Consider the following 14,828-nt stretch of genomic DNA (forward strand, 5'->3'; position numbering starts at 1 on the left):
CTTGTCTTGTTTTGGATTGATGCAGTGTTTACAGTACTCTGTAGGCTCATTATAATTTTTTTATGTTTTTAGACTTAGTTGCCAATGTGTTTGTCTGTTGGTTATAGGTTAGTTTTGAATTGGACGGTTTTTTGGAAATTTTTTGTTTCTTTTTGCGTTTTCGTTTTGTCTTGTTTTCGCCTGGAGGGTGGCGATTTTCATTGACTGAGTTATGCCAATCAGTTTGTTTATTTGGTGGCACAGAAAGAAAACTTTCTGGCCACCTACCTACATGTTTTTTGGTTTGTGTTGGTAGTGAAAAGGCTGTTTGTTTTTGCTGTAACATTGTTCAATTACATGTCCGGATCTCTTACAGTATTCACAAAATGGTATGTTTCCCTGCTGTTGCCTATAATTTCCCTGGTGATTACTGTGAGGCTGTGATTTAGGGTGATTGTTAGTGTTCGTGCTTCCCTTGTTGGAGTTTTGGGAGGTCGAGAAAATGGGATGATTAGCCGGGAAATCTGGATAGCGGTTCCTTTGGTAATCGGCAAATTCTACATTGGTAGCATGAATACACAGTCTGTCCAGCTCGGCAAAGTTCTGTGGTCGGGTCTGGAAGACCGCTCGTGACCTTTCGGCAGGATTAATGCCATCAAGAATATTTGATACGATTTCATTCTCTGTGACTCCTAAACGAAGAACTAGGGCCGCTTCTTTAATGTCGGCGATGTACCTGGACAAAGGCTCATTCCTGTGTTGTAATCTATTATACCAGTCAAGCCTGAGATTCGTGAGCATCCTGGCAGGAATAAAAAAACTTATTACATCTGCATGGTATTGATCAAAAGTTAAATTATTTTCAATGGCCACCGAGGTTCTTTCACTCAAGGGCGGCTGTGTAAGGGGGAAAACTAATTCGAAAAGTTCCCTCGTTGGTATGTTGCATTTTTGGTGCAACCTAATAAGTTGTCGTAGAAATTCAATTAATTTCTTTGGGTCCAAACCATTGGTTTCAGGTAGATTATTTAGTAGCCTTTCGGCTTGGTGGGGAATTTTGCTGTAGAAATGCGAACTATGGCCTTGAGGTTCTGATGTTGGTGGTTGGTGCTGTGTAGTCGCTGGTTGTTCATTAGACAAAGGGGGGTGGAGGTTGTGTCGCGGAAGAGGGGCGGCAGGGGCGAGTGGAAGGTATGTGGTTGAGGGACTGACCTGTGGTATTTGTGGATCGGGTATTGGAATGGTTGGCATGACAGTTGTTTGTGCCCTTATTTCTGTCGAGGTGGATGTGACTGGCTGTGCTGAGGGTGTGATTGGGATGCTAAATGCCAAGGGGGAGGGGTGATGTTCAGGGGTGGTTTGAAGTGATGAGAAGGGGGATGTGAATTGATGGTATGGATTGAAAATGGCTCCTGAGGTGGGTGGAAAACACACAGATTGGTAAGGGTATGTGGAGTATTCTGGAGGAGGTCTGGTGTAAGTGACCTTGGTAACAGTCTGCGGTATTGGTCTGATGACCGTCCCGGGTGGAAACCACACGTGGGTGGATGGCTGACTGACAGTAGTGAATGTGGGTGGACTAGGAAGTTGATTTGTGGAAAATGAAACTGGAAAAGGTGATGCAGGGAGGAGTGGAGGGGAGACTGGTAATGAAGCGCCCTGAGTGGTCTGTGTTTGTGCTCGTTGTGTGTCAGTTTTAATCTCTTCGAGGGGTGGTGTGTTCACTTCAGACCCTTGTGTCTGGATGTCGGGAACTAACCCAGTCGCCTCGAGGCTTGTGTTTTGTAGAGCATTGAGTCTAGTTCTCAACTTGAATCGGAGATTAGGGATCTGCTGACGACATTTGTCTATTTCCTTTTGATAAACCCCATTTAGTTTCCCTCTTGACAATATTACCAGGTTGGCTAGCCTGCTGGCAACGTGATCGAGTCGGGCGATCATTCTTAGTATGTGGGGTTTGTTTGTTTCGGTGGACACTACATTTGCAAATGCTGCAATATCTTGGAATTTACTGGTGGTGACAGTAAATTCACTAAGAGGGTCTAAGTTCAAATTTAGAAGTGAGTGTTGTGTTTGTGGTTGGCAAGACCTGAGTCTTTTTCTCAGCTCTTGGGCGTCTCCTGAAGTGGACTGCCCACGAAGCGCTAACTCGTGGATCACCTCGTCTTTCAAAAGATACTCTGGAGTAATCATAGTGAAAATCAAATTTAGTGTACCCTTAAACCACAGAAGGCTTAAGAAGGAGTGAGCGTCTGCTCACAATGACCTTGAACCTTACCCTAGGCTTACTTACTAAACATAAAAACACTCTTAACTTAACTTATACTAGTAACTCACAAGGAGCCTTATTATTTTTTCTTTCTGGTCGCCACCCTGGTCGCACAGATTCTAAACCCACAAATTGTAACGCAAAAATTACGTTTGTCAGGAGTAATGACCTTTAATCAACAAGGGAGGGGAGGTTCCTCTCGCTCGGCGGGCGTGCGCGCTGATTAGATAAGTCGACACCGCGCCCGTCGCTGTTTGGGTTGCGGGGGTGTGAGGGGGGGGGGGGAGAGAGGAAGGCCGTAGTGGAGGCACGTTTAACTGATAACACACGTGCGCGCAGCCGAACACTGGCCGCGAAACGGAGTGGGTGGGGAGGTCAGCTGGGAGGCGCGAGGAAACACTCGCCTGTCTATTGATGTGCAGCGGCCATATTCAACATGGCGAACACTCTATGGTCCGTAAAAAAAATACCGGACTATACGTACACATACTCATTAATAAAAGGGAGATAAAAGAATTCTAATGATGAGTGTAAATTTTCATGCAAAAGACTTACTATAGTAAAATAGATATAAAAATACGCGTTAATTGGCTAGTCAACGTTTACAATACTATAAACTAAAGTTAAAAATTATTTTAAAAAAAACTGTTTACACTTATTATCATTTAGTTTGAAAGTATTTGTAATTTAGCCAAAATAATAGCAATGACCACAATAAACACAGTTTTGATGCAAAATTACGTTATTACAGATCCGATAAATTATATAAACTAAAGTTACTGCTATCACTTCTTGAACTCTCTTTATGTTCTATTTAAAATATACCCTGGCAAAAATTTATTAATTTAAATTAAATTTTTTTTTCTTAAACTATGCTTATAAAGTATGCTTCTAAAAACCATGCTCTGCTACCACTTTCTGAACCCCCCTTTGTGCTTGTGCCATTGGGTAGTACCTTTATTTATAGTCCTGGAAGCCGCTTATAGCCACACAAATGTTCGTTGAAAAATCCAGAGGGCACAAGGGAGAAACGGAAAGTCCAAATGGTGTTCCTCAAGTAAACCTTAGAGAACACTGTGGATCGTTAATATTAATAAAAAAATTAACAACTAGATAAAAAAATACAACATGGGTGATTGTGCCATATTCCCTTGTTTATTTGTTAAAGTTAGAATTTTAAAAGAACTATTTCTGTAGTTGGTATTTTCTGAATTTCGAACATATTATAACTTTACAATGTCAATACATAATAATATTAGACAGATTCAATTTACTAATTCAGGGGCCCCTCTAGAAAAAAAACATAGACAGAGGTTAATAATAATTTTTGCGTAGTCTTTTGTCTTATAATAAAACCTTCGTAAAATCAGTTCTGTTATTTTAACAATATTAAAAGTTCACCGAAGACTGGCCATGACGAGGGGGTCGGGAGAAATAAGAATGTACTGTACCACAAGCATGATCAGGACTTATTGCCGAAAATGTCGTTGAGATGCAATAGCTTCCCGGTCACCGGAGAAGGCTGGCGATTTTCAGGGGCTCCGCGAAGTTGGAGCCGAACTCCAAGAGGTTGGGAGGGTGGTACTCCGGAGATTTGGAACCCGGAACTTTGGAACTTGGGACTTTGCACCCTCTGCAACCAAGAAATAGGTCACAGAGTTTAGAAAATGTAAAAAATTACAAAGGGAGGATACAAAAGGGGATGGTCCGAGAATTATAGAGTTTGGCGCTTTTGTTTACACTCACCATTCTGCTGAGGGTGAATTCCGAAGAAAACGGTCCACGGGATGGCACTCGCGGACGCGGGTCGCGTAAGCGAACATAACTAGATTACTACGGTGATGTAAACAATAATAAAAAACCAACTAGCTAACTAGAAAAAAGAGACGGGACTACTCCCGAAACTCTGGTAATCACATGCCTAGACTTTGTTGGAGCTCTCCGACAGCAAAAGAAGAAAAACCGACGAATTGGCGGGAGCCAAGTCTCTAAGACGACCGTTCGCGACGAGAGCTCAAGAAAAACTCTCCTCAATTCCCTAAGTGGCACGAGGTAACATCGGCTAGCCCAGGGAAGCTGGGACTCGAGGGGAAGGGAAAATTAGCTGATTGGCCGAAGACGCCTTGGTGGGGGTCGCTCGAAGGGGCTAAAAGAAATTATAAAAAAAAGGGGTGGGTAAGTTCTGTTGGTCGGGCGGTGCTGCTCTCTAGGTAGGTGACACGAGAAACTAAGGGTTAGCCGATGGCTCTGGGACGAGCGGGAAGCCTACTTACAGGCGTTCGGGGGTAATTTAGTTCAAAACAGTGCCCCTAGATGGCACGGGTGAGTCGTTTGGCGCTAGCAAATGGCCCCGAAGAGTCTGGCGGGGCGTGCCCAGGAGAATGCCCGTTCAGAGTTCTCGGGCTGCTTCTGAGAAAACATGGAGGGGTGGGGGGGGATGGGGAAACTTCACTGTCTGGAGAAACGACGGCCGTTCGCGAGGAGACGTTATGCTATCGTCGGGTGGGACATGAGGCGCGCATGACAAAAGGTGCTCATGTCATGCTGCTACTCGGATCTGAGCTCGTCGTGAGAGATTGTCGATGGCAGCAGTTCCTGTCACGAGAGGGGATCGAAATGACAGAGGGGAGGCGTGTGACTAGGCGAGGAAAATTTTAATCGCCCTGCTGAGTTTAGCAGGCGTCGGCGAGAATGCAGGTGGGGGGGGGGGGGGGTCTTAGGCTTGGGAACTTGGCAGGGCCACTGCTATAACAAACTTTAGGTGAGAGTGTACACTGAGGGGGGAAAAATTAAATTGAGTCGCAAATTTAATACGTAAAATTCAGATTAAAAAAAATTGAAAATTTTTGAAAATAGGGCCGAAAATCTAAATTGGCGGCACAACACGCACGCTTCATTCACACTACACATCACAAGCCAATAGGAATACAGAACACACCTTGAAAACAGTTTTCTACACACAGAGCCAGGGACTTTACATTTTCCTTCTCTCTCCCACACCGTGAGACAGCAGTTATTACACAGTTCCCACGACCACTGGTGAATCCCAGCTTTTATCTCTGTTGGCGGGGAATCACTGTTTCTTTCTCACTCGCACTTACAGGCCTCTTATGCCTCTCTCTAATACATTCCACACCAAATCTATTGTTCTAGAACCTTATGTACCAGCAATCACAATACAAACTACCTTACAAAATTAAAGTTATTTAGAAAAACCTAAAAGAGTAGGCCAAAACAGGCAAAAATCTAGTACAGTGACTTATTTGTAAATAATTACCTAAAAAATAGTAATGATTGAAAATGTCTGTTAAAATACAAGGTACATTCTTAAAACACACAGCAAGTGAAAAATATCAACCCTAAAATATATTTTAAAAAAACGGTAAAAATACTCTTATTGAGACTTTTTAAGAAATGTTTACATTCATAAAAATAGTTTAAAAAGAAAAATATTGTCACGTGGCTCAAAATTATCATTAATTTATTTAATTATTTTATTTGTTGGAAATACAATTTTAATTCTTTTATTTAGTTCGGGACTTGGTTTCCCTCACTCTCAGATGGTGTAACACCTTTGTTGAAATTTGGGTCTCCGCGGGGCTGGAAGAGTGCGAGTCTTGCACGTATTTGTCTGGGGACGCAGGCGTGACCGCGTTTCAGCCAGGCCAGCTGACACGTTGTTTGCTGCAGTTCCAGAGAAACACGGCACAGACTTGTTTACCGTTCTTTTGAGGCCAGCTGAGAACGAGGTTGTGCGCACTTGCAGTGCACAGGCAGTGTCGCAACCTGGTGGCCAGTTTTCTGACTACGTGGACATCCCGGCGTGGCAAGGCACGCGGCCGGCTTGTTGTAATAACTTTACGTGTTTGGAAAACACAGGAAAACTTCCCGTCAGGATGTTTTTCCCGTAGGGGTTTTGCAGCCAAGCAAATGGTTTCAAAGAGATGTAAAATGTTTTCGCGTGGTTGTAATCCTGTGGAAGGCTTTTATGCTGCCCGGCCGTGCGGCGACGTGGTAATGGTTAGGTGAGTGCAATCGAAATGGCGTCTGAGTGATGCCGGACTCTTAGCCTTCCGCAACTTCATGTTTTTTCGTAGTTAACTTTAAAATTCTCGTTTGGTGTATTAGTTGCTCTCTTAAATCATTTGTTTTAAAGACTTTGTGTTATTAACGTGTAAGGAGTTGAGCACTACGGTTTCCTTTTTATTTTCAAGTATAATACTCGGTAATTTGTTTGTATCAAGATCCTTGTCTTTTCATGTTTATGATGACGTTATAGACTTAAACTAAATAATTTTTAAAGTCCGTTTCGAGGTAGATAATGTTCTTGATAATTTTTATAATGAAGTTGTGGAAAACTAATGACGTTTGGTATCACTAGGTGGCCTGGGGGAAATGATAAGAATAAATAATGTTAATGTGTTAGTTCTAATAATGGAATCCTACTCAGAATGTTATTTCTTTCTGCGTATTTAATTTAAGGATTGTAGAGGACGTGGATGATGCCACATCATTGGTCAACGCTAATTATTTAATGGTTATCAATAAATGTTATGTGTTCTATTGTTTTTAGGTTTATCTTATTTTTCTCAGTATCCTGATTTTCTATTCTTGTATAAGAATACACCTACTAAGATCAATCCTCAGTGAAACGCTCTATGGCTAGTTAATGTTTTGTGTTTATAATTTATCTGAGCTACATCTTTTTTTAAGAAGAGAAACCACCCCCTCCCCCCCCCCCCCCCTTAAAGTGAGACGTGACAATATTTAGCTATGAGGGCAGGGGTCTTGCAATGTTAGAACTTTTTAATTTTTTATTTCCATGCGTGCACAATGGCAATAACACTTGGGTAACATTAAATCCAGTACAATTAATTAGTAATGCAATGAATTAATAATATTTCTTTCTTTCCTCAATAGCTATTCGCTTCCTTCAGTGTATATTTATTTCCGATGCCGCCCGAGTTGTTTGTATTCCACCGTTCCGCATGTCAGGCGTGTCAGCAGTAACTCTGGAGAGAAGCCTGCAGCTCTCAGGGCTAGTTTACTTCGCACTTCCTAGCATGCGCTAGTTTCAGATCATGGCAGTAACGCATGTAGTAAATAACAGAGCCAGGAATTATGTTTACAGGTTAAATAATATTTCTAATAATAGAAAACATTAAGTTTTAAATGCTTTTTTTTTTAAATCTATTACAACTGAAATATATCTTCTATATAAAAACTATTATTATGTATTTTGTAACTCAGATATTATGATAAACATGTTTTTATTTTGGTTGGTGAATTTTTAAATCTAGTGCATTATTTATTTTGAATTTTTTAATATTAGCTGCATTGTTGTTTTTTAATATTCCTGACAAAAAATTTATGGAGCTAAATTCATACCGTTTGATTCTGACATGTGTTGTTGTATTTCTATACTTGTAATTGTTTGTTTCTAAGAATTTTGTGGATTCAAAACAAGAATTTAAGTTTTACGATAAATTAAATTATTTCAGTACACTTTCAGGTTCATTGGGAGTTATAATTGAAATTAAATAAATTTTGCCACAATCAGTAATTTGTTTCTCAAACTAACTTTCCTTTTTTGCCAAATAAAATAATATTTTTTATTTGCAAAATAAATGTAACTACATTCAATAAAAAAATTAAATGGCACAAAATACAATTGGAATGTTTATGCATTAAAACTCAAGCTATATATATTTTCTCAGGTGAAATTGTAAAGTTATAATTTAACAAAACATTTTGATCATACAAACAATTTTTTTACATAATGGCATATTCTGTTTTCAATATTTAAGCTATCACATTTTGATTGTGTATAAAGTAATATATATAGTATGTGTATTTATGTAATTACTCGTGTTCTGTCATAACCTAAGAACAAAATTGAAAGTAAAGTACAGCAACATAAATAAATAACTTTACAAAGTTACACACCTATACATGAGTAGATATACAAAGTGTAAGGGCAGCCAGGTTGTAGCGTGAGGTGCGTTGCTGCGCAGGGCTACCGCTGCCAGAAGTGTGACATCGCAGTCCACAAGCTGTGCATAGAGTACTCTGGTCGGTGCGGGGCCCCGCTGCCCCCTCCGCGCCCCCCGCGCCAGGACCCGCCCCCCTACAGCTGCCCCGACCCCAGTCTGCGCGACCACCTCTGGTGAGTGTCTTCTTGTACTTGCGACGAATCACTGATAAACATACCTACGAAATGTTCAGATTTACATATCATGTTCAGCTTCCCTGTGTTTACAATGGTGCATTTTCCATTATTGACTGTACATAGCCCTATCTTCAACTCAGCTATGTGGTGCACAGTAACAGTCTGCTAGTCTATGAAGTCAGGTTGTATAGAGCATGGTGTGCCTCAAGGATCGGTATTAGGTCCCTTGCTCTTTCTTTTTTATGTTAATGACTTACCACATATGCTTGATGTAAGAGCTTCTGCTATTCTGTTTGCAGATGATACTAGTATCATAATACAAAACCTGTCTCGCACCCAGTTAATTGAGGAATCTGAAAATGTACTCAAACTAATGATTTCTTGGTTTAAGTCTAATAAATTAACTTTAAATTTTGATAAAACAAATTTTGTTAACTTCATAACAAGAAACCAAATGTATGAAGATATTAATATTTCTTGTTTAAATAAAAATCTACATCAGTCTCATTATGCGAAATTTCTGGGATTAATAATTGATGAAAAAATAAATTGGAAAAAGAACATAGAGGTATTATGTAATAAACTAACATCTGCATGTTTTGCTCTTCGCTGTATGGTTGGGAAAGTTGATGTTGAGGTTATGAAATTAATGTACTTCGGGTATTTTCACTCACTAATGCAATATGGTATAATTTCATGGGGAAATAGCTCGGAAGCTATTAAAGTCTTTATAATACAAAAAAAAAGCCATAAGGATTATTTGTAATAGCAAGCAAAGAGATTCATGCAAACCACTTTTTAATAAACTATGTATTCTCCCATTGCCAAGTCAATATATCTTTTCAGTTTTAGTGTTTTTAAATAAAAATCTGAATATTTTTAAGCCAAATTCAGCAATACATCCATACGAAACTAAAAAATGTGATGACTTGCATATAACTCGGGCAAGAACTACTTTACAGCAGAAAGGCATATATAATACTGCTTTGAAGTTATTTAATAATCTTCCATTAACTTTAAAACAACTATGTAAAAGTAAAAGTAAAAATTTTAAATATAAATTAAAAGAATATCTCATCTCAAAAACATTTTATTCTGTTGATGAATTTTTAAATTGTATTGATAATCATAACTTGTGTGTTAACATCTGAATTGTATATATATATATATATATATATATATATATATATATATATATATATATATATGTATATATATATATATAATAGTTATGTTATGTGTATATTTGTGTGTTTATGTTTAAAATATCTTTGTGTACGGACACTTTAATATTATATGTGTATAATACATGTATGCTATACCCTTTTAATTGTGATATGTGTATTTAATCATGATATTGTTTATAACTTTTATCTTACTATGTTATGGATTTAATTTTTATTTTGTATTGTATTGTATATACTGACATGTTCTACACCATTGAGCAATTGCTCATTCATGGTCGACGGAACGCAACTATAAATAAAAAAAAAATAAATAATAAAGTGCTTAGATTATGTCCTTTGAAGTCCTTCTAGATTTTTTTTCTCTAACATGCTTGTAAACTTTGTAATATGAAGATTTTCTTGGTTTTTTAAATTTGTTTATCTGTTATTTAAACTTTAAAATTCAACCAACTGTTTTTTTTTGTAGTTCCCTTTACTAGTGATTAAAACAGACAGGGTCACGCATTACCACGAACACATTTCAACCATGGAAACATTGGCCTAGTGTCATTATGGCAACACAACTGATCAATAGAGACCCCGAAAAATGGTGAAGCGCGAAATTCACGAAATAACGCGAAAATTTGATACTTTAAACAAATTTTGCGACTTTCCTTTGATTTCGACATAGTCGCAAAATTCACGCATTTTCGCACGAAATTCACGCATTTTCGCGCGAAATTCACGCTTTTACGCACAAAATAATGCCCTTATGTCGCAAGTTCAATTTATTTACGCCATCATAAACATAGGCGTGAAATAAACATAGACTGAAAGACTAATGCCCTGATATTATCTTCGTTTTGACACGTTACTGAAATCCATGTATTTTTATTACTCTGTTTCAAGCAGTAAATATTGCCAACGCAAATGAAAACTAAATGTAACAAATGTCAACAATCGATATGCGCACTACCAACATAACAAAATTGACTGTCCACAGTTTTCGTGTTGAATAATGGTCGTTTCTGCCGCAAGGCGCACTGGTGTCGATTTTCCTAACCTAATTTAATTGCATGGAGCTAAGATGGCAGTCATTTTTGCGTGCACATATCTATGAGTGTTTACAAATACCGTCCACATTTTGTAAGTTTTGTGATACAATTGAATTTATGACTAAGATGCCGAAAACTTTGACGCGAAAGATGGATGAAATCGGATGGATTTTATATTTTTGATCAGCGGGACAAAATATTATGTGCAAGTTCTGCAACGTGCGGGTTGATAGGACATACAAAAACACGTGCAAAAAGCATGTGGCAAATGATGCACACAAAATAAAACAGAAAAGACAATTATTTTGTCAAGAAAATTCTACCGTGTCTAAACAAATCTCGATAGGCGACAGCGTGAATAAAGCAAACAAGCTTGAAAGTGCAGAAAACAAGAATTTGTTTCTGATTTTGTTAATATGATGCTGTAAGTTAACATTCCTTTGGAAAAAGCTGATCATCCAGCTATGAGGGAATGGTGTAACACCCATGTTGAAGAAGGTTAGCCTTATTTATTTAGAAATGTTTTCCCCTCTAATAAAAGTTAATAAGCATATGTAGGCCTACAATATTATCGATTAACTTACCTTTAGGCCCAACTTACCTTTACTTCAAATAAATATGCAAGTACCTCAGATTAACTAACACATAAATACGATGGATCGCATTGTGAAATGGTGAGCACACCACAAGATATTTTTGACTGACTGATTGATTGATGGTTTGACTCTGTAATCCAGCAGTAATCTCGAACAGATTAGGTTAGGTTTGGCTTAGAATTGTTTTGAGTAAATTAGCCCCTTAATATTTTCAGCGATAACCTTATGAATGCTACCTATTTATAAGTATATTGTAAGTTATGTATACATTTTAGGTGCAGGTGATTTGCCATCTTGGAAACTTATGTCCCAAAAATTGGCCAGGCAAATAAGGAAGCAGTAAGGCACGCTGTAGAAGACTAACAGATTGTATTCTTGTGTGATGAAACAACAGACAAAGTGGGCCGATGTAAGGCAGAGTCTGCTACTTTGTAGTGCCTATCTGCTATGAGGTTATTTTACACCGCCAATGGCATAATTTTTTCACCATTTTTGGGGTCTCTACCGATTGCTTATTTTTACACCGATTTTTTGCACCACTTGCTTTTTTTACACCGATTTTTTGCACCGCTTTTGTCATTTTTTTACACCGCTTTTGTCAATTTTTTACACCGAAATGAGCCAGTGTTATTTACCATTTTCTGGGGTCCCTACTGATCAAGGACCAGCGAGATGTGGTTAAATAAAACTAATAGAGCAAGGTCACCAGGAAGCAAACAGGACAAACCTTAACAAAGCAACCAGGCAAAGTACGCGGCAGCTACCCGAGGCAGCTGTAAAGTAAAATTGTAGTTTCAAGGCAGGAAGCCAAAACTGATTTTTGAATACTTCCATGATATCAGTTCTTCACTTCCACAATGCTGCCCACATCAGCCACCACGATAGCAAGGAAAATACTTACTAAAATTCAAGTTGTATTATTATTTGTGGAGCCTTAATGACTCTAGTTACAATAAACAAGAGTAGCTCTGCCTACAGACCAAAAATAAGGGTTAAGCCAGAATGCAGGGATAACTACCAAGGAGGTAGGCCACGAAATTAAGCGTAAAGACGAGGAGGAGGAAAACTTTCATTTCTGAGCATTGTCTCTCTACAAAGTAATGGGGCAGCTGTGTTTAAGATTAGTTCAAACATAGATTAAAATCAATTCATTATTTAATGTTACATCAGTCTGTTACTCTATCAAGCAAGTAGTACTTTTCTTGTGCAAGCTAATTTGCATCACTTATCATGTTATATTTATTTCAAAAACCTTATATTTCTAGTAAGTTTTACAGATATATAAAAATAGTGATTTTGTCATTGCAAATAACACATTACTTTAATTTTGGCCATTAGTAAAAAAATGAGTGGTACTCCCCAAAAACAATTGTAGGAATGAAATTTTTTTTTCTTTGCAAAATATAGAATGAAACTAAAAAAACTTAAAAAAACACTTATTTTTTGCAAAATTGTTCCTTAAAAAAATTTTAACTAAACAATTTTTTTTCTTGCCTATTAGTAATTCATTGTGAAAATTAGGTAACACATTTTTCTAATATACACTTCAAATATATTTTAAATATGTATTGATGAAGTCAGGAACAAAGAAGATTGACATTACCAACAAAATTCCTGTAAATTAAAAAAATATATATCTTTCATTAAGAACATTTTTCAGAATTTGTTGCCCAATAGTAAATGCTTATCTCATCTTTATGAAGAAATTCAATTTTTGTTCTATTACAGTTTTGTATTTACAATTTTTTTATTATTTTTAATATTCTTGTTACTAATTTTTGGATTTAATTATTTTATTTAGAAGCAGCCTTCACTGTAATTTTACTGGCTTTCACTCATCTCGCAAGGTTATTGTGTAAATAAGTATGGATTTTAAACTTTTCTTTTCTTTAAATATTAATTTTAGAAATATCAGTTTCATTTCGTATGCGATTCATGGTGTGGTTGTGACATGTCTGGAGCATAAGACAGTGCTGTGGGTAGAAGGAAATACTGATGTGCTGTGACGCAGCGGTGTCGAAAGTTTATCACATCCGGTGTAAGAGAGAGACAGACTAGGAATCCAAGAATTCTGTGTTAGATTAAAAAGAGACAGAAGGTGTAAGAGAAAGACAATGACATGTGGCAGAGCGAGGGGTAGCCCTCAAAGGGGAGAGTAACTGAATCATAATTGTAAGAATAAATGTTGTAGCCAATGGTAAGACAGGATTTCGAGGAAGTCCCCACCTGAATGAATGGTCCTAATTGGTTTGTGGTGTGCTGAGTTTCGTCATTCTTTGTGCGAGGGTCGGGCAGAGAGGTCGTGCCATCTCGGCGGCTCGGCAATATGTAATTTTGGTAAGTCTAGAGAAGAATGAAAGTGGAAACTCATTTCGGACATTCTTATTGAGTAATTATCGTCAACAGTTTCAAACAAATTAATAGTCATAAACTTTACACAACATTACCTGCAACAGGCATCAAAATATTTTTCAAGGTTTTTTTTTTTATTTTTTTGCAAGGAACAGTCGTTGTCTTAGACGGGCTGGATTGTGACTTGTGACGTGATGTCTACTAGTGTTGTATTGTGAAGTGTAGAAGCAAGCGAGAGTCGGGCCACAGGTTCGTGGGCGAGATGGGGCGAGATGCGGCCTCCACTCTGCTGGAGAGACACGTGGACGGCACCTACCTGCTCAGGATCCGCCCTCAAGGAGCGAGCCACCCCAGCGAGACTGTCTACGCCCTCAGTCTCAAGTAAGTGCAACGAGTACACTCCAGACACCCTAAAATCTATCTGTGTATTTTTTAAAAGCATTATGCATAATTAAGTTGTGCCTAACTGTATTCCCATTACTGTGTTCGGCCAAACAGCATACTTCATAAAATAGAATTAAATTTTTATACCCACTTCCCTTTCTCATATCTTTGTTGAACCCAGTTTCACTGTGTCTAACTGCATTTTTCCTAACTTCATTGCACGAAAATATACTTAAGCATCTAAAAATTAGCTTGACATTGGCCTAAAAGATGCCATAGTCATATCGAAAGTGTAATTTCATACTGTTTGAATCCCTTCTAAACAAAACCTTGTCTCCCAAGAAATACAAGCAAAATAAACTTAAAAAAAATTTTTCTGTGACAGTTAGCTACTTCTAATAGTTTTTAACTTAAAAGGTTAATAATATAAAAGTTTAATATAATTTTTGTTGCACACTTGCTAGCTGATGATACCTGAGATATTTAGAAGTGGCAATCATTGGAAAAAGTGAAATTATGGTGAAAGAAGTAACTGTTACACAGACATGTGAGTCTGTTGCATGGGTATACAGATGTAGTTTAGGGATGTGAACCTGTTGAATGGGTAGACAGGTGTAGTTTAGGGCTGTGTACCTGTTGCATAGGTAGATGGAGGTACTTTAGGGACGTGAGCCTGTTGCATGGGTAAACTATAATTGGTTAATTAGTAGAAAAAAGTCAGGTATGTGCTGGTGATACCCAGCAACATAAATTTACAAATAACAATTTATGACATAAGACATATACAATGGAACAGACATTCATAAGCATTCGCTTTCTTCAATGTAATCTATTTCTGATGATGCCTGAGTTGTTTGT

The 14,828-nt window shown here is 37.8% G+C and overlaps 1 protein-coding gene across 1 annotated transcript in view; it reads left to right on the forward strand.

The window, feature by feature from the left end:
• LOC134542623 (protein vav) overlaps positions 1 to 14,828 on the forward strand; it is a 196,101-nt gene that overhangs the window by 170,452 nt on the left and 10,821 nt on the right. The window contains exons 13-14 of the mRNA XM_063387022.1: positions 8,263 to 8,414; positions 13,836 to 13,967. Of these exons, the coding sequence (XP_063243092.1) occupies positions 8,263 to 8,414; positions 13,836 to 13,967 (284 nt within the window). The remainder of the gene's footprint in view (positions 1 to 8,262; positions 8,415 to 13,835; positions 13,968 to 14,828) is intronic.

This window comes from Bacillus rossius (assembly GCF_032445375.1).
Source record: "Bacillus rossius redtenbacheri isolate Brsri chromosome 9 unlocalized genomic scaffold, Brsri_v3 Brsri_v3_scf9_1, whole genome shotgun sequence".
Classification (NCBI taxonomy): Eukaryota; Metazoa; Arthropoda; class Insecta; order Phasmatodea; family Bacillidae; genus Bacillus; species Bacillus rossius.